Genomic DNA, 21,388 nt, shown 5'->3' with positions numbered 1-21,388 from the left:
ACAAAGGTTACAATGCCTCAATTGTGCAATATTCAACAGGCGATATTTTATGCTTAATATTTTGTACGTATATTGGGGAAGTTATTAATGTCCTTTGCGTATTTGAATGATAAATTATATAATTAAGTTAAGTTTTCAGGTTTATTGGAAAAAAAGACCATAAGGTTTCAAGGTTAGCAATTTAGATTAACACGTGGCGTACGGTTTTAAAAAATCTTGTAATCATGTAAAATGACATTATTTACCATTGAAATATTCGAATCAAAAGTTCGAATCGCATCTGTATAAACATTTTTAACATCCTCTACATATATGATATCGTTATATTAAAAGTAATTTTCCACAACTACAACTTCTAATCATATCGTACAAAATCGCTTTATCTATATAAAGTACCTTTGATCACACAAACATAAAATTTAGCCTAGTTTAAAACAATTATTTATCAGGCACAAGCATTTACTAAAGGCGCATTTGACCATCGATATCTATTGATAAGTATAAGTCCACTTTCGATAAAATTTATCAAAACATATTTAGTTTCAGTCTTTATCGCGATAAGTCTCGATTTATAGAAATGTCCGGAGAATATTAGTAATAAAGGAGTGGTTGAGATTAATGAACTCGAACATTCTAAGAACACGACTTATATTTATCACAAAATAATAATAATAATAACCCAGCTCACTAGCTCGATAAGGCTGAGTGATTTCTGAGAATGCTTGGTTTCATCCAGACTAATCTTTATGTGCGAAAGTGTGCCTATTACTATTTCACCGGGCTGATTTTAATGAAATTTCGAATAGATATAGCTAAATTAATGACCCGAGGTCGAATACAGGCTACAGCGGACGAAACCGCAGTAAAAGCTAGCAAAAATATAAAAAATTAGTTGAACCTGGGTTTCGATATAGACAACACCAAGTGTACCAAGTTCTCCCTTTTAAAACGCACGCAAACTAGTGATATTATTAAACTAGTTATCGCGTTACAAACATACATACATCCAAAATTGTATTTTTGCCCCAAGTTGATTTGTAATATGACATGATGTGTGAAAGTGCAGATTCATTTTCCGCCGTGGAAATCGAGAGTTTTTAACAACAATTATTAACTAGAAACTAGGTAATAGGGGCGAGAATCGCCATCCATTTTGCTAGATTCAAGTGCTGTTAAGTGTACAACTAAAAATTGCTCCATTCAGTCCAGCCTAAAATAAATTTCAGTGTGCAATAGAAACGCGTTTATTCCATACATTTTGTCGAGAGTCCGACTTAAGTGACTTATTCCCTTTAAAATACAAATGCTATAATTTTATGGCGATAATTAAATTTTGATATGTTACAAAAAGCACGATTACAGCGAACTTTGGTCGTCCAGCGATTTATACACATTGAGTGATTTTAATTTACTAAGCACAACCTTTATATTTACTTGAGTAAAACGATTTTTAAGCAGTCTGTATTCTTCACTATACGTATGGAGCATTTTAAGTCGGCATTAAGCGAAACAATCTTATAAATCTATACAATAAATATAACTAACCTATTATATGATTATGCTAAGTCGCCTTAACCCTTTCATAGCGAATGACAGATTAACCCAACCAATCCAACATTTTCGCGCTCATTTCGCGAGCGTCTTATATCATCATTAGCAGCCATTTTAATTACCCCACTGCTGGGACACAGGCCTTCCTTATGAATGGATAAGGAGTACGGCCCATGACCCACTGCCCGGCCCATTGCGGATCGACGAGTTTTAACGACTGCAAATACAACGACCGAAGCGGTTCAACACGCCTTCCGAAGCACAGATGAGTTTAAGATAATACATTTTTGAGACCATTGTGAGAGTGACTTAACCGATACTAACACAAGCCGAGCGCGTTACATCTACTGCGTAATTGAACTCCCAAAAACCATGTAAAATAAAAGAGTCGCGGTGAAAGGGTTAAGAAATACTGTACTGAAAATTTCGTGTCATTTGTATAAAATAACGTTAAAATTCAATGTCACTTCTGGACTGAGTGTTTTTTACTTCTTACTTTATCTATGCTGCTATCTCACTGGCAAATAACAATAGCAATGTTTTAAATACATAAAACGGCATAAAATTAAGAATGACGAATTCTCTTACCATCATAAGAAAGAAGATATTTTTTGTTACTTTTTGCTTTGTAACTGTGTTGTTACATTGCGTAATTTCATATTGGTGATCTTTTTATTTTAATTTATTACAGTTAATTCGTCACCTTCATTAGTACAGTTATTTAAAAATTAAAATATACTTATTGCAAATAAAAATTAAACATAAAATTTAGTACTACAGATATGTATTGATTTTGAGATTTGAAGTAAACAAGTTCAAATGAAATTGACGTGATGAAAGTTTCAATTAATTGTTATTGCATTTTTATTTTGTTGATTGTGACTGGAAAAAATAACGGTATCCAATTCGTAATCTCATTGCCATCAATGGCATTTAACACTAATTACTATACTATAATTACCTAAAATATTTGTGCATAAATTCCTTTTAATAATTAGCTTACAAGTATATAATAAAAATGTTTATGACACACAATGTACATTTTAAAAAATTAAAAAAAAAAAACTATTTCCTAAATTGTATAAGTATCCTATTTTAAATGCCGAATAAGTCTATGAATTAAAATAACGCTTCCGATTCACCGTATGTATTCTTTAAAAGTTACATAAATCCAGTAAAAAATACTACATATTTAGTAATCATAATCTAATTTTTACTAATTTAAAAATAAATAAAAATCGTTTCTCATCTGTGATTTTTCACTGGATCAATGTAATTTTGTCATCATTAGTTGCTTTAACAATAATTTTGATTGCACAATAATGTCACGAACAACAATCTAATATCCTATGAGATTCACACTCAGAGTACTTAAGCTTCATGGTAAAAAAAAGTCAATTCACTCAATCAAAACTTAAAATTCTAACTACGTAGTTAAGTCATGTTTGCACTAGTAGGTATCTAATCTTTGAAGCATATTCTCCCAAAATAGGAAATAAAATTTTACCGTCTTATTTATATAAGTTGTTAAAGCAAAATATGTTTTGTCACTATCGCAATATTTGTCATTGACAGAACGAGACGAAACATACTTTCGCTTATAGTATCCTTTTAACTTTATAAGAATAAGAGCGATTTTCCAAACAGGCGGCATTCGCATTTACGCATATTTAAAAATTCACTTTTGTATATAATTTGTGAGCGTAATTTCAAGCACAAGTTTCCTAATTTCATTCAAGTCATGGATCATACACATTTTGACAGCTAACCTAAAAAACTTCTAAATGTCATACAAGCCTATGCTCGTCTCTGTCGTACTGTCAAACTGACGTTTCGGAATTCAACCTTAGCACAAACCTATTACTCTTCGGGTCAACCACTTCCTCGGTCAAACTGAACTTGGGGAGCTGTTTTATGGAGCAAATTAAAGAGATGTCACCTTGACGGAGTTGAAACTCGATGTTGTCCGCAAGGGGGCGCGCTAGTAACTCGTCGGATATCAAAGACCAGCGTTGGATGGGCCTTCCTTCCTGGTCGTTGGCCAACACTGGGCCTTCTACGAGGAAGGGCTCCAGGAAGGCGCGGGGAGATGCGTCTTGGGAGAGACAGCGAGCCAAATGGGCTAGCACCTGGTGGGAGGGAATTATTATTTGTGATTTTCCAGAAGACAAGGTGGACAGGGCCATCGCTTACGACGTATAAAAATTAACATGAAACGTCTTGGCGACTTTCCTCCATAAGTACCTTCTGTAATGGATCATCACATCTATAATATTATTATAAAGAGGTAAGCGTTTGTGAGTTTGTATGTTTGAGGCGGGTAATCTCCGAAACTACCGAACCGATTTCAAAAATTCTTTCACCATTAGAAAGGTACATTATCCAAGATTGCTATAGGCTACATTTTATCTCAAAATCCCCACGGGAGCGAAGCCCCGGGCAACATCTACTGTTATAAAGAGCCTCTAAATGCAAGATAGAAACTCTTCGATATTTTACATATAGATCTTCTAAATGCAAGGCGGAAACTCACGGAGTCAGCAGAGTGCCTCGGCTGTTGTCGTGTAGCGCGCAGGTACTTCTGCAGCGCGCGCGCCAGCGACGGGAACACCGCCGCGGCCGCCTCGCGCGGACCTAGGGCTCCGCCTACAATTACATCAATAAAATCGTTTCAGATGCAATCCACAACATGCGGAGATGACGAAAAATGTCCGTACTGACGTATTCCTCATGGCCGAGGGTCGTGGTCATTAAAGTGGAATGAAACACAAACACGACTTGCCAATATCTATAGTGTGGTAGTAAGTGATAAATTATCAAATAAAGGTGCAGGTTTCCTCACGATGTATTCCTACACCGGAATCAGGTGGTGATCTATGGAAACTGGTGGTCGGTGTACAAACTCGTGTGGCACGACGAGTAGGATTCGAACCTGGGGCCTTTAGATCATAGGCGGACGGTCTTAACCACTGGACCACGACCACGACAGAAAATACAAAATATATTCATTTGAAAAAATAATAATTAAATTGTTGAATAAAAAAATACATAAATGCTATAAGAATAAATTTATATAACTACTTTGCAAATAGGCCTGTAATGAGTCAATTGGATGACCATGCAATATATTAATATTGACTCATTTCAGGCCTGACATGACATGAGTCAATCGACATCTGTGTTCTGTCATCTGACATGACAGAATTAATATGATGACTCGGCTATGTATGTATAATATATTTATTGTTGAGTATAAGTAAGTTAGTGGACAGCCACCACATTTAAAGGTTATATTCTATTATATATATTGTTTATGGTTATCTCATAGAGTGACATTGTTGTTGTGAAAAATGGTTTAAATTTGTAAGACGTTAAAATGTAGCTGATAGAAATAAAAGAGAAATAAAATGATTTAATATAAAGGAACTTTAATTAATTGAGGCATTCAGATCTACAAAGCCAATAGCATGCTTCCACTGCGCCAGATGCGTACGGTATAGTATGTAATAAATTTATTTGGATTTTTAGAAAAATTACACAAGATGTCGGCAAACAAAGAATGTAATATTTTAAAATATAATGTGGTGCAATTTTCCGGAGAATCTTTTAACACGTGGGCCTTCCGAATCAAAAGTATTTTACGTGAAAATAATTGTATTGAAGCGATAGAAAATGAGGAGTTTTATAAAAAAGAAACAGCTACACAAAAAAATCTAGAGGCGCGAGCCCAAGCTCTAATAATAGCAGCTGTAGCGGATAGCCATTTAGAATATGTAAGAAAAGATTCGGCCTACCATATGTTCAGAAATTTAGAACAAAATTTTAAAGAAAAAAGTACAAGAAGTAAACTATTTTTACGAAGACAATTAAATGAAATTAAATATATAGAAACAGAGCCTTTAAAACATCATTTTACAAAAATACAAGAAATTTGTACTTCATTAAAAGAGGCAGGAGGAGGAATTTCGGAAGAAGAACAGGTAAATTATATATTATTGTCGATGCCAAAATCATATGAGCCAATAGTAACAGCTTTAGAAACGATTGGAGATTTGAAAATAAATATGGTAATGGATAGATTATTAGGAGAAGAAGAGAAGAGAAAGAATTCGTCACAGGAGAATGAGAATAGACAGAGTGCTTTTAATTGCGGAAAAAGAGGAGTAAGAGGTAATTTTGCAGGAAGAGGTAATTATAATAATAGAGGAAGTTATGATAATCGAGGATATATTCGAGGAAATTACAATAGTAGAGGAAATTATAACAGTCAAGGAAGATATGACGGTCAAGGAAATTATAACAGTCAAGGAAGTTTTAATGGTCAAGGAAGATTTAATGGTCAAGGAAGATTTAATGGTCAAGGAAGATTTAATGGTCGTGGAAGATTCAATTGTCGAGGAAGATTTAACGGTCGAGGAAGAGAACAAGGAAATTCATATTATATGTATGGTAATAGTAGTAATCAAGATAATGTTGCATTTTTCGGAAGATCTGAAGATTCTGATGACTGGGTAGAATTTATTGTAGATTCTGGATGCTCAGATCATTTAGTTAATAATAAAATTTACTTTTCCCAGTATATAGATTTAAAACAACCAAAATTGATTTCAGCTGCCAAAAATGGTATCTCTCTCCAAGCGGTAGGTATAGGTAACATAGAAACTCAATGTTATGTTGGAAAAAAGTCAACTACATGTACAATTAAAAATGTTTTTTATGTGCCTGATTTAAGAAAAAATTTATTGTCAGTGTCAAAAATGGAGTCAAGTAATTTGTCTGTCACTTTTGAAAGAGGTAAAGTTCGAGTTTACGATTCTTCTAAGTTTTTAATTATGATTGGAAACTCTGATAATTCTCTATATAAAATTGATATGAAATTCAGTAAGAAAAATTGTAATAACTGTTTTTTATCTAATTCGGATAGTTTGTTATGGCATAGGCGTTTTGGTCATTTAGGCATGAATAATTTAAATGTTTTAACTAAAAATAATATGGTTAACGGATTAAGTGACTTAAAAAATTTAAACCTCGAAAATATGTTACGAGGGCTGCTATTTATGTATCCGGAACTGGCCAATAATTCTAGAATATTTAAAAAGTAATTACAACATTTGAAAATAGAACTCTTCTGCTAGAGAATAAATATTTTTCATGTCCCTGTCATTTGTTTTTTTCAATTGGCGCCAATTTTGAAAATAGCTTGTCTTCATTGCCATGGATTTAACTCGTGAACATTTTCGCGCGATGATTTATTATGATTTTCGGCGTGGATTAACTCAAAAACAGTGCATCGAACAACTGATTTTAACTTTTGGAGATGAAGCACCATCGAAAACCACTGTGTATTATTGGTTTAAGGAATTTCAACGTGGACGGTCTATGCTCACGGATGAAATTAAGGAGGGTCGTCCTAAATCGGTAGTGGTACAACAAAATATTGATGCTGTGCGACAATTAGTAATGCAAGATCGTCATGTTACATACCGCGAGATAGAGGCGTCTCTGGGCATTAGTATGACGAGTATACACGCGATATTACACGAACATTTAATTGTTAAAAAAATTTGTTCGCGTTGGATTCCGCACAACTTGAGCGTAGATCAAAAACAGGCTCGTGTCGACTGGTGTAAGAAAATGATAAAAAAATACAACCGTGGCACGTCAAAAGCTGTTTATAATATCTACACAGGTGACGAAACCTGGATCTATGCTTATGACCCTGAAACTAAACAGCAGTCAACGGTGTGGGTCTTTCAAGATGAACCGAATCCAACAAAAGTTGTTCGTGCGAGAAGCACTTTAAAGCAAATGGTCGCTTGTTTTTTTGGTATCAACGGACATGTAGCTACAGTGCCACTAGAGAATAGTAGGACGGTTAATTCTGAATGGTACACCACCATTTGTTTGCCAGAAGTCTTTGAAAAAATACGAAAGAACAACCCACAACGCAGAATCATACTTCATCACGACAATGCTAGCTGCCACAAGTCGGCTGAAACAAATAATTTTTTGGAGGGTCAAAAGATTGAATTGACGGGTCATCCGCCGTACAGCCCCGACCTGGCACCCAATGATTTTAATTTATTTCCAAACATTAAAAATAAATTACGTGGTCAACGTTTTTCGAGCCGCGAAGAGGCCGTTGACGCGTTCAAAACACACGTTTTGGACATACCTCAATCAGAATGGAAAAAGTGCTTTGAAAATTGGTTTCATCGTATGCAGAAGTGCATAGATCATCGCGGAGAATACTTCGAGAAACAATAAAACCATATGTAATAATATATGTTTGTTTAATTTTGTTATTCCGGATACATAAATAGCAGCCCTCGTATGTGAGACTTGTGTGTTAGGGAAAATGACTAGATTACCCTTTAATAAGATAGGTTACAGAGCTAAAAGACCACTTGAGCTAGTGCACACAGATGTTTGTGGTCCTATTACTCCAATTAGTAGAGAAGGTTATAGATATTTTATCACGTTTATTGACGATTACACTCATTTTGTTATGGTTTACCTTATGAAACAGAAAAGTGAAGCTTTTGAAATATTTAGAGAGTACTATTATTATGCTACGAAACATTTTAACTGTGACTTATTAAAATTGAGATCTGACAATGGTAGAGAATACGTAACTAGAGAATTTTATAATTTTTGTAGAAATAACGGAATTCAAGTTCAGTACACGGTGCCATATAATCCTGAAATGAATGGAGTGGCGGAAAGAATGAATAGAACGTTGGTGGAAAAAACTAGGACACTTTTATTAGATTCGCAATTGAATAAAGAATTTTGGGCGGATGCTATTTTGTGTTCTGCATATGTAACTAATAGAAGCCCAACAAAAGGGAAAGATTGTACACCAAGTGAATTATGGGAAGGAAGAAAACCAAACGTGATTAATATGAGAGTTTTCGGAAGTGTTGCTTATAATCATGTGCCATCTCAATTAAGACATAAACTTGATAACTGTGGAAAAAGAATGATAATGATAGGTTATGCTAGAAACGGTTATAGACTTTACGATGAAGATACTAAAAAAGTGGTGATAGGAAGAAATGTAATTTTTGATGAAAAAGAACGAAAAGAAATACAGAATAATGTAGAACTAGAGTGCCGAGATGTAAAAGAAGATGTTAACAAAGAAAATAATAATGAGGAAAATGATAATGAAGAATTTTATGAAGCGGAAGATACATTAGAAAAAGATGATAATTCGAAGGAAAATTCTGAAAAAGAACAAATTGTAAGGGAGAAAAGAATAATTAGAAAACCCAAGTGGCAACAAGATTATGTTACTGATTTTGAAGGAAATGAAAATGAGGTAATGTATGCTTTAATGGCTGGACAAATAGAAGATACGCCACATACATTTGAGGAAATAGATAAGAGAGAAGATAGTGAGTTATGGAGAAATGCAGTTAAGGAAGAGTTTAATGTTCTTGAAGATAGTGGAACATGGAGGAAAGTAGAAAGAAAGAGAGATATGAAACTTTTAGATACTAAATGGGTATTTACAAAGAAAAAAGTAGGTGATGCAGAGATATGTAAAGCGCGACTTGTTGTTTTGGGATATCAACAAACAGGACATATGGATAATTTATATTCACCTGTATTAAAGATGCAAACATTAAGAACATTATTAGCAGTTGCTGCAAAGAAAGATTTTAAGATTAAACAAATGGATGTAAAAGGAGCTTTTCTTTATGGTCGAATTGATGAAGAAGTTTATTTAAAAATACCTAAAGGATATTATATTGGAAAAGAAGACAATTACGTTTTCAAATTAGAAAAATCACTTTATGGTTTAAGAAAATCTCCGAAATATTGGTATGAGAGATTTACTGAAGCAATGTTGGATTATGGCTTTCAACGTTCTGAAAATGATTATTGTTTATACATGAAAGATAATGTTTATGTTTTATTATACGTTGACGATCTTTTAATTTTCGCGAAGCAGGAGACAGAGATAGGAAAAGTGAAGACGTTTTTGACAACACAATTTAGAATGAAAGATCTAGGTAATACTGACATGACATATTTAGGAATTTCTATTAAGAGACTAGATGACTGTATTTTAGTTAATCAGACAAGATACTTAAAAATATTCTTAAAATACATGGGATGAGTGATTGTAAAGGGATTGATACACCTATGGATGTAAATTTTAAATTTGAAGATGAAACTATTGATATGAATTATGAAGCTAAATGTAGATCTTTAATTGGTTCTTTGTTATATGTAACAGTGAATTCTAGGCCAGATTTAACGTTCTCTGTAAACTATTTAAGCAGATATCAATCTAAACCAAATTTGACTTTGTGGAAAGCTTTGAAAAGAATTTTGAGATATGTTAAACAAACTTTATATTATAATTTATGTTATAAGAATTGTAATAATATTTCATTAGTTGGTTTTGCTGATGCAGATTGGGGTAGAGACGTTGATAGGAAATCAACTACGGGTTATTTGTTTTTAATTTTTGGTAACACTGTTGTATGGAAATCTAAAAAACAATCTGTAGTAGCTTTAAGTACGACGGAAGCAGAATTGGTAGCACTTTGTGAAGCTTGTGTTGAGTCTTGTTTTGTTATTAAGATTTTAAATGATTTAAATATTGAAGTAAAGGATTTTAAAATTTTTGAAGATAATCAAAGCACTATCAAATCTGTTCAAACTTATGATCAAAGAAAACTGAAGCATTTAGAAATTAAATATAATTTTATAAAACAAAAGGTTGAGCAAGGTTTTGTTAAAGTTGAATATATAAGTACTAATAACCAATTAGCTGATATTTTTACTAAGCCTGTTAGTAAGTTATGTTTAAAAGAATTTGTTGTTAAGTTAGGAATTTTAAATGTGATGTCTGAGGAAGAGTGTTGAGTATAAGTAAGTTAGTGGACAGCCACCACATTTAAAGGTTATATTCTATTATATATATTGTTTATGGTTATCTCATAGAGTGACATTGTTGTTGTGAAAAATGGTTTAAATTTGTAAGACGTTAAAATGTAGCTGATAGAAATAAAAGAGAAATAAAATGATTTAATATAAAGGAACTTTAATTAATTGAGGCATTCAGATCTACAAAGCCAATATTTATATATTTTAGGTTACACACTGAACCGTGTTTCATATATCATTATAACATATTATATTCCGTGACAATCTCAACCTTGACGTTGGCAAAATCATCGTTATGGCGAATAATGGAGCCATGAAATTAAAAAAAAATAAAAGGGATTTTTGAGTCAGCCCAGTCGATTTTTGAGCTGTGATTCGTTCAGAAGGTTTGATGTATTAAAACAATATTTTATAATCTCGTAAATTCAATTCCTTTTCCAACAGGAGACGCGAGTGGAAACAAACAAAACAAAAAAATATCATATTTTTAAATGGATTTGTTATACATGTCACAAATGCTTTTAAATTTATTTTTGAAATTAATAATGAGATGAAAAAATTCTGGAATCCAGCGAGAATTGAACCCGCGCCCCTGTCTATCCGGGACAGTGCTCTTGACCTATATCATATAATATTTTGTTTAGTCCTCTTGCGTATTCTGACGTTGTGGAATTTCCTAGATAGTGAGAGAGGTTTTTCTTTACAAAGGACGTGAAAAGATTTATTAAGTAGTACGACGTTCGCGCAACGCCCCCTCGGTAGTAAAAGTATAATCTGGTCGTGTGTATCCGGCATGATATGTGTGTACCTATGATGAGATGATATGAATAGTCACCGTTAGCAGTAGAGACGCGCACGCGGCGCACGTGCGCGAAGGCGTCGTCGGCGGCGCAGAGCAGGCGCGCGCGGCGCTTGCGCACGCGGCGCTCGCGCTCCGCCTCCTCGTGGTAGCGCTCGTTGTGCGCAGACCCGCGGCGCGCTCCGCTGCCCGACCACGACCCCGTCGTCGATCTGATACGTTCGACACTTGTTGACCTGACCGGGGATCGAACCCGGGACCTCCAGTGAGCGCTCCGGCATGACGACCATTAGGCCACGGAGGTCGTCAATAATAAAGCTAGCATTTTAAACGAGGCGTAACCAAGGATTGTGGATAGGGTGCTGGTGTGGTGGAAGACAGCCCGCATCATTGCTATAATATAATGAACAAAGGGATACTTGCAGTGGTGACGCTAAGCGTATCGGCGGCCTCACAAATATTCGTAACTATATACAGACTTGGTTCAATTCTACCTGCTAAAGTTAATTGAATCCTTGTCAAACACCAGCCTGGATATCTGCAGGGCCTGTCGACCGCCACGAACCTAGCTACTCGCTACCTAGTAGACTAACACCGCGAACGTAGATGTTCGGGGAGTGAGGTGTTGTTGGATGTTGATGTTGAGAGTAAAGGCCGGGTGTAAAGCACTTCACTTTATTTACACGAAGCAATTAATTATAATAATTATGTTAAAGAATACACCCGCTCCGTGGAGTTGCAAATGTGCACTAAAAGTAAGTAGAATTGAGTAATAGAGCGTCGACCGATCGGCCGACGTCATAGGTGTTCGGTTACACCGAACAGTAGACCTCGCGAATACAATTTGATGAGATTTTACAAAATTGTGAATATTTCGAAGTCGTTTTCGATTTAATATCCCACAAAATTCTATTGACAGATCCTGCATACCGTTTAAATTTCATCAAAACAGGCCAACATACATACATACAAAAAATGTGTTTTTGCCTCAAGTTAATTTATAGACCTCGCTTGCTTGGCTCGCTCGGTCAATTAATAAATGACTGGAAAATTCTACTTTATTCGTCTTGGCGCAAAATGTCCTTTTCTAAAAATGTTTTGTAGCAAAGTTAGCAATATAAACTTTTTTCAAAAAGACAGGATTTCCTTATTTGCTGTAAATTAACAATTTAAACATTTCAAAATAGTGATTCTTACTAACCTGGCTTGTCCTGAAGGTGCATTAGTATTCCCGTCCACGTCATAGAATTTAATACTTGATGTCCCCTTCCTCTGCGACTTAGCTATTGGTATCTTTTCCAAGTATGGATTATAAATTGGGAACTCTGTGTAATACTTCTGCAGGGCCCACACCGCCGCTCTTTGGATGCTAAGCTGCCCAATAGCATACGATCTACTCTCTCCATCTGGACTCCGAACTATCTTTATATAGTATACTGGCTCAAGATGCCGAATCTCCATCAGTATCACTGCTATGTAATGTATAAACAAAAGTGTATCTGCAAAGCTTGATACGTAAGACACTAAAGAATTATAATCTATAGCTTCTTCACCCACAGCTAAAGCTTTCGAGGCCTCAGTAATCTGTACAATGTAGAATAGCCAGTACGAAAATGTACAGACAGCTAATATTACTAACGTCATAGCACGGAAAACAAAAATCCTTGGGTATATCGCATTCCTAGGCCTCAGGAATACAGCCCAAACTCCAATTGCAAGTAAAACTAGTTTGAACGCTAGTGACAGTAATATTCCTTTACATTCAGCAGTGCAAGCAAGTAGTTGTATCCTCTGACTTGGTTGTATTGCTATGTTATCAGATAATCCAGGGAAAAATCCTATTTTTGGCAACACAACCATGGCCAATGGGCTCACAAACGACACAAAAGAAAGTCCTAAAGTCAATGTGGTCCCGAAATATCTAGAGCACATGAAACCAAGGCCAGAATCCGATTCAATGGGCCAGTTGCTGATGTCTTCCATAGACTGTGAGCCTTCTGATGTGTTTCCCGTGACAGCTGTTGTGGTCTCACCCCAGTTCTCATCTTGTGGTAATATTTGGACTTCAATAACCTCTTGTCCATCTCGGCCCATTTCGGGATTTATGTTAACACTGGTTTGAAATGGTGCCATGTCTCCGCAGTCTTTTCTTTGAGATTTTGTACTTCTGTAAAGTAAAAACAAATTGTTTGAAATATAATTTTACTTGATAAGCACTGCCCTAGTTCTTTTATTGAGGTAACTGAAGAACCTCACAGAAATAAAAGGTACTAAGTTCTTTAGACAGTAATTTACTTTTGTAGAGACTTCATATAAGCAATCAAATAAGAACTAAGAAGCCCAGTTACATTTTAAGGTGTAATTATTCTATTCTCACTTCGTCACTAAATCTAGGGCAAATTGGCTTGTATGTATGATTATGATATAATGAAATGATTATAACTTAATTTTGATTTTGTATCAAAGTTAACCTTTCATTGCAACAGCATAAGTTGTAAAAAGACAAAACAACTAGAAATTTGATAATTTATTGTGTCATACCGGGTGCTTCGATGAGTGTGTTGACGATGTCTAGAGCTTCTTCGCGACCGACTACTCAACTCTGACCTCACTGACTCCGTCTCCATGGCTATAGCGACTAGAATCAATCCAACCTGTGGGCTTAGCCATGGGAACTACACTTGACGAACCTGGAATACCACACGCAAAGCAATTATAATGGGGCTTCGCGGAAGTTCATTCACCACATAATTTTCACTTGAAAATGACACAACTATGATGCATACGCATGTGTAACAGGTATCGATTGTACTAATATAATGACTGCATCTCCATTTACCTTTGCATTATTGATATATTTCAAGAATTTCCTAAATAGAGCGTCGTTTACGATTGCTCGTGCAGAGAATTCATATTGAGATTAAACGACTGAATAAAAAATACCTATCATCAAATAATCATTATTTCTTTATCTCTTTTACTTGTATTGGAACAGACATTGCCATCTCATTTGTACCACATTGTTATTGACATTTTGATTTAGTCGTATTATACATAATTACTTTCGTTCAGGAACAGATTTTTATTTGTCATGTTGTAATCATAATAATTTTATCAAAATCATTTTCATTTAATTTTTGTTACATATTTAATTATTAATTAACTGTTTTTAAACAAATTGATTAATATTGATGCACAATAAAAAAAACTCTTGGGTTGTCATGTTTTTTGGCACTACCTACCGATTTTTGGTACATTATGGCGGTGAATTCAAAAATGTGGAACAAATGATTACAAAAATGATAATGATAAGATAACACACCCATTGTATAGTGATAACTCACCGCCCATTGCACGTTTTAGTTATGACAAAATTGTGTATACCATAAAAATAATGGCAGACGGGAGAAATCCAGGGGTGTCTCGCCCTGAAAGGGGTGACATTCGTGTTGAAGATTTGCACTTGGACCGAGTGGTCTCATCTCAGCCTGAAATCGGACCAACACCACCTGATGGCGGTTATGGGTGGTTAATAGTGGTGTCTGCTATGGTTTACCATGTCACTGTGCCGGCATTAGTGACATTATACGGACTGATCATTCTAAAAGCTGTGCGTCAGGACGGCCATGAAGACGATGAGAAAATAAAAATATGGGATGTGGATATAGCCCTAGTGCCAGTTATATGTTTAGTGGTAAAGCTGCTTTTGGAGTCATGGAGCCGGGCAGTAGTGAAAGTCTTCAACATGCCCAGGTTCATGGCTTTGGCAGGGCTGTGTCTCACAGTGGCAGGGGTATTACTGTCAAGTTATTCAACGGATGCTGACAGCAACGATAAAATTGTGAATATTTTTGCGGGACTGTTCATAGGTGAGTCATTATTGTTTGTTTTTATACGACAACAGTGGACAATTTTATTGAATGAGCACATAAAGTACCTACCTAAATACCTATGATATGACGCTAGAATGCCATAACATATAGAATTTGGTCATTTAAGTCGACTTTATGTATAATGAATATAAGTATTCCCACGAAGTACATATACAGACATCCCACAGGTATCCAACATGATTGGGGTTTAATAACGATTATTTGATCCCAAATCTATTCGGGAACGAGGTACCTAATCTTAAATCAAATACATCAAAATATGCGCTGTATTTTGAGTGGGTTTACATTATGACTAGCGGCCCGTCTCGGCTTCGCTTAGGAAAAAAAACATAATAAATTATACCTAAACCTTCCTCAGGAACCATCAACTATCTATTAGTGAAAACCGTATAAATTCCGTGCAGTAGTTTTTGAGTTTATCGCGAACAGACAGACGCGGCAGAGGACTGTGTTTTATAATATGTAAGGATACGTTTACTACGATAAAGACAATCAGTGTGACAAATAATAATTAACGCCAAATCGGTGCTAAATGGCCGTACCGCAACTAAATTCAGTAAACAATGGATCGTATGAACGTACGTACGTACGAATATTATGTTTTCATGTTTTGGGTCGCCAATAGAAAACAAGGTCGCCTGAACATCGTTCACCGCAGTAAATTATTTAATGTCTGACGACAAATTGATTCTCCCATTGTCTTCTTTGTTTACTTAACTAGATTTTGCCCGCGGCTTCGCCTGCGTAAATTTCTCTGCGAAAGCGGAAGAGTTTTTATACAAACTTTCTTTCCGATGTCCATTAGGCATAGTCATTCGCGGGTTGATTTTGAAAATAAAAGTTTCCTATGTTTGAATTATGGGGTCTTGGATTACAGCATACCAAACATAAATTATCTTGGATTACAGCATACCAAATTTCATCAATATCGGTCCAGCGGTTTAGCCGTAAAAGCGGAACAGACAGACTTTCGCAATTATAATACAACTAGTATTTACCCGCGGCTCCGCCCGCGTTAATTTCCCATGGGAACAGTTATTTTTCCGGGATGAAAAGTCCTATGTGAAGAATACCATATACCGTACTTCCAACTAGGTACATGTAAGTTTGCAAAAATTCAAGAAAATTGGTCGAGTAGATAGAGCGTGAGGAGGTAACAAACAAACTTACTTTCGTACATCTTCTACATCATCTATAAGTACAGTTAGAAACCAAGATGCAAGCAGCAAGATGTGCCTAGGTACTTACACCTAGGTACATCTTGCTGCTCGATTTTATAAAACTTCTGCTGTGTATACTATGTTATTTCTTACAGTTCGATTTATCTATTATAGTAATACGTTGTAGTTGTGTAATCAACATAAAACTAAAGACAATATAAATAAATATATTAGGACGAATCACACAGATTCAGCTAGCCCCAAAGTAAGTTCGAGACTTGTGTCATGAGATACTAACTCAACGATACTATATTTTATAACAAATGCATTATATAGATAAACATCCAAGACCCGGGCCAATCAGAAAAAGATCATTTTCCATCATGACCCGACCGGGAATCGAACCCGGGACCTCACGGTTCAGTGGCAAGAACTTTACCACTACGCCACCGAGGTCGACAATGCTTCGCTATACAGTTGGGGCTTTACTCAAAAGTTGTAATTACTCGTGCAACCTACTCAAAATGCAAGATAGGTACGTAGGAACATTTAGGATTGGTACAGTAGGACGAGACACAAAAACTGCAACAGCTTGCTATAGCAGGCTTTCGCACTTTCGTGGACGCACGACTGCTATAGCAGTCGTAATCGTAACAATTAAAACATATTTTGTGTCCCGTTGAGCGTCCACGCACCAGTGTGTTAGTGGGCAGGTGAGTTGTTAGGCACTAATAAACTTATACCAGTGTAGTAAATGTTGTGTTTTTATCTATACCTACGCGTTTATTGCAAATGATAGAACATAATGTAGGTAAGTACCTACCTAAATAACACAAACATACCTATTTGTTTGAATCTCAATAAAATAACTTTATACAACTGCCTTAGTTAGCACCTAGTAGATTAGATATCCTGTATGTATCTACCTACCTAGATATTTTGTTTTCGTAACTTATTCATCATGACGATACGATAGCCAGTTTGCCGGAAGAAGTATACTTTATTCTGATATCGATATATATAGAACAGAACAGGGTGTAGAATTACTGAATCATAATAATGAAAATAGATTTGACTAACCTGAATATGAAATTATATGGGCACCTACCTACCTACCTAGTTTGTCACAGCGTTGTAAGAAAATGACAGAAATTAACTAGCCATATTATTAATATAAAAACTGCACACACTGGCCGTAGGTATTCTTGTTTGCTATCAATTTCGTGTAAATGCCATAGTTTTATAGAAATATATCTAACCGTAAATATAGGCACGCTTCATTTAATATATTTACTTTTGTGATTCTTCGCATTCCATTGTGTGAATCTCGAAATTAACTAGTGTTCGTATTTTACAGATCAATAAATGTATTTTTCAGGCATGGGTTGCGCACTCACAGGCATGCAGACGGAAGTAATCCTAACGATCTACTTCAGAGACAACCTCACGATCGCCCAGCGGTTGGTCAGGATAGCGCCATCTATCGGCAACTGTATCGTACCCATTGTAGTCGGGTACTCACTCACTAAATACACAGGCGATGTCGTAGTCATGTTATATGGAGCCATACTAATGCAAAACTGCTTCTTCCTAGCCGCTTACACCAGACCTGTTTACATAGAAAAAGTGATAAGGACTACATACAGAAGAATCATTGACGCCGGTGATGATGATGATGAAATAATATTCTCAAATCAAAGTCGGAGCGAACCCCCAACTGTCACACAAGTCACTGAAGGCCCTAGCACCCAAGAAGACCCTACAGATGTAGTTGTTTTCAACTCCAGAATAAACGCCAAAGAAATATTAGACCCAGATGTTCAACAACGCGAAAGAGCAATTTCCAACGAGCGAAGATTCTCATCAGACTTCAGTGGAATGTACAATGATAATAATAGGTTTTCGTCTGATTTTGGAACCTTAGATATAACCAGTTATAGCAGGATTGGGCCATATCAAGAGTTGGAGAATATAGATAGGGATGCGCAAAATCCTCAACCTTTATATAGGGAGACTACGGTCAATGCTCCTGATGAAAACTTGGTGTTTTCCTCTGATATGACAGTAGGTACTGCGAGGCGGACGGCCATGTTGAAGAAGCACTTTATCACTGTGGCTAATATGCTGGTGGATGTTAATTTCTATTTGTACACTGTGCTACATTTATGCACGACATTCTCAACGCTCGTGCTTTTGTTATTTTTCCCGATATTCTTTTGGGAGAAGAATCCTTCGCTGAATATTTGGGGGGTAAGTATAATTCACGACACATGTAAAATAGTTGTATTGTTGTATCAATGTTTAAGTTATTATTATCATCTGCAAATAAGGGACCCAGGATTGATCCTTGAGGCGTACCATCAATGCCAACAGCAGCGCACCGGCGCTTCGCTCCCGTGGGAATTTCGAGATAAAAAGTACTCGTGTGTTATTCCTGGTTATTTTCTACCCGTGTACCAAATTTCATAACAATCGGTCCAGTAGATAATGCGTGAAGAGGTAACAAACATACTTCCGCAATTATAATATTAGTTGGGATAGAATATATAATCAAAGCGCATCTTTTGTTATTTTTTAAAATATTATAATTGAGTCCTAAGACAGATGCGAAATAGTATAAAAACAATACACCTGTCTCTGTCGCTCTCATTTCAAACGTATCGGTTCAAGTAGTAAATAATATTTTACATACATATTTTTATATCTACGTCCATGTTCACATAGTACAGGTACATACTAAAAATGTTTATCAATAATAAACTTTATCTTTATCGTATAAATTATCAGGATTCAATGAAAAAAATTTTCCCCCAGGTGACACAAATGGTGACCGTAGCGCACGGGCTGGCGCTCTGCTTCATCTTGCTGTGCGTGCTGCTTCCGCAGACCTTCAACCACAAGGCGCGGCTGTGCAGCGCGTGCTGTGTCATCGGCGGCGCCGCTTTTTATGGTACCTACCTACTTTTATGGACATACATTAAACTGATACTATACATACACGCCCACTCAATAAAAAATGGGTACCAGCACTATCATATAAAATGTTCACTGCAACATGTGTCGCTATTTTATTCAATGACTGATGCGGTCCGGTCCGGCTTCGCTCGGGTAAAAACATAAAAAATTATACACCTAAACCTTCCTCAGGAACCACACTATATATTGGTGAAAAACGCATGAAAATCCATGCAGTAGTTTAACGCGAACAGACAGATAGCTGCGGTAGAAGACTTTGTTTTATAATATGTAAGGATGTCGTGCCGCCATTTGCTAAGTAGCGTGTTAATTTCAATTCCACCAAGCTACCATGCATCTAAACGTGGCGCAACTCGTGGCTCTGTTCACCCCGTAAGGGATAAAGATTTGATGCTGTAACTGTATTTCCCAATGTTGATTAAAAAAATATAATCATGAATGTTGTGAGAATAGTTGAGCATTTTCGCTTTTGAATACTTAATTACATAAACACCACATAAAAAACAATCACATCGTTATTCTTAGGGCCCGTGCCCATTGCCACTCCGTTGTTTTACAACGGAGGACAGTTACGGAGCAATGCGGCGGGGTCCTCACTGGATAGACACGCTAGGGTTACTAACCACGTTTAGAATACTCTGAAACTTCCAGAAGCTCCGTTCTCTTGTTCACCTCCTTACTTTGAATATTTCTCCACAGGCATAACTCTATCAAACAGCATGAGTTTCCTAGTCTACTGGTGCATAGTAGCGGCTGCATCCACGACTGCATCATCCATACTCCAGCAGCCACTATACAACAGCACGCTCAACGAATTCTCGCGCACGGCGACCATAACCTTCGCGAACACGATCGCAGCCGTCTGCATAATAGCCTGGGCTTTGATGAGGAATTATTTTTTAAATACTTGCTTCCTCACTGCCAGTATTTTGCAGTTTTTTACTGCCGCGGTATTCTTTGTAGCCTCTTTTAGGAGGCAACGGTAGATGACATACGATTTGCATTAATAGTAAGTTATTTAATTACCATTTAGGCTTGTTTCACCGATAAAGTTCTATTTATTTAACCAAACCTACATACAAACTTAATTTGTCGAACATATGCCGATATAATAATCGTGTTTCAAAAGAATTAGGATTGGACTAACTGGCTAATGATATAACCTCAGCATAGACGACCAAAAATATCATATATCTAGTAGTAAATTTATTTGTCAGATTACAATTAACTAATTCATTTTATCAGAAAGTGGTGAAACAGGTGAACAGTGGTAATTAATTTTATCAGAAAGTGGTGAACAATGCATTATTTTTTTATACTGGAATTAAAAAGGATGTGCACTGCATTTGTGTTTACATATTGTTATTGTAATTGCCTAATGAAGATTATGTCTTTGAGCCTCTTATCAGTTCAGTCCTCGTGACAGCGCCACGATATTAAAGCCGATAAAAAAAGGACCCAGTATTATATGTCCACCTAATTACTTTGCATTTGTAAAGTATTAAAACTGTATTAGATTTATAAGTCATTTTATTATAAGAGATCACTTGCGTACAATCCGAGTTTAATATAATTAAGTATAATTATAAATTTCTAGATACCGTGTATAAACTATAAGTTGTAAGTACAATTTAACTACCACTGGCGACTATAGTTGCCACTGTATAAACGCTCATGCAACCACTCATGTTTGGATTGTATTCCTATCACATAGTAACAAGTCAGTTGTCGAACATATCTACGTAATCGTTGAGTTAATATTAACAGAAAGCGATGTTTTATTAAATTTCATAGTGTACTTTATTTTCATGAAACGTTGCGATCTAATACACAAGACATTGACCAATCAATTAATGTGAATTGGACATAAGAATTTCTTGACACGTATAGTCGCCAGTAGTTTAAAAGTAATAAAGAAAAATATATAAATTAAACATTTGTACATAAAATTGATTGAAATTTCGATCCCGTTGTATGTAACGTACCTACATAAAATGTTTAAATAGACTTTATAAACAATATTCATTAGATAAATCATTATCCCTTCTATAACAGATTCGAAATACTTACGTCGAGCAAATTAGATATAATTAATATATTCTATA

The 21,388-nt window shown here is 35.8% G+C and overlaps 2 protein-coding genes across 2 annotated transcripts; one reads left to right on the top strand and one right to left on the bottom strand.

The window, feature by feature from the left end:
- Positions 1-2,744: 2,744 nt before the first annotated feature.
- On the bottom strand, positions 2,745-14,210 carry Vang (Van Gogh). The gene is made up of 6 exons (XM_053748699.1): positions 14,094-14,210; positions 13,796-13,944; positions 12,456-13,421; positions 11,291-11,466; positions 4,085-4,197; positions 2,745-3,680 (listed from the first exon to the last, which is right to left on the bottom strand). The coding sequence occupies exons 2-6, from the start codon at positions 13,879-13,881 to the stop codon at positions 3,372-3,374; spliced, it is 1,650 nt and encodes a 549-aa protein (XP_053604674.1). The 5' UTR covers positions 13,882-13,944; positions 14,094-14,210; the 3' UTR covers positions 2,745-3,371.
- A 370-nt stretch (positions 14,211-14,580) lies between these two features.
- Positions 14,581-20,628, top strand: LOC128671877 (uncharacterized). Its single transcript, XM_053748698.2, has 4 exons — positions 14,581-15,123; positions 17,686-18,557; positions 19,122-19,257; positions 19,983-20,628. Exons 1-4 carry the CDS (start codon positions 14,649-14,651, stop codon positions 20,267-20,269), a joined length of 1,770 nt encoding a protein of 589 aa, XP_053604673.1. The 5' UTR covers positions 14,581-14,648; the 3' UTR covers positions 20,270-20,628.
- Positions 20,629-21,388: the final 760 nt, after the last annotated feature.

This window comes from Plodia interpunctella, chromosome 8 (assembly GCF_027563975.2).
Source record: "Plodia interpunctella isolate USDA-ARS_2022_Savannah chromosome 8, ilPloInte3.2, whole genome shotgun sequence".
In the NCBI taxonomy this organism is placed as follows: Eukaryota; Metazoa; Arthropoda; class Insecta; order Lepidoptera; family Pyralidae; genus Plodia; species Plodia interpunctella.
This window is presented reverse-complemented; position numbering and strand designations above follow the sequence as displayed.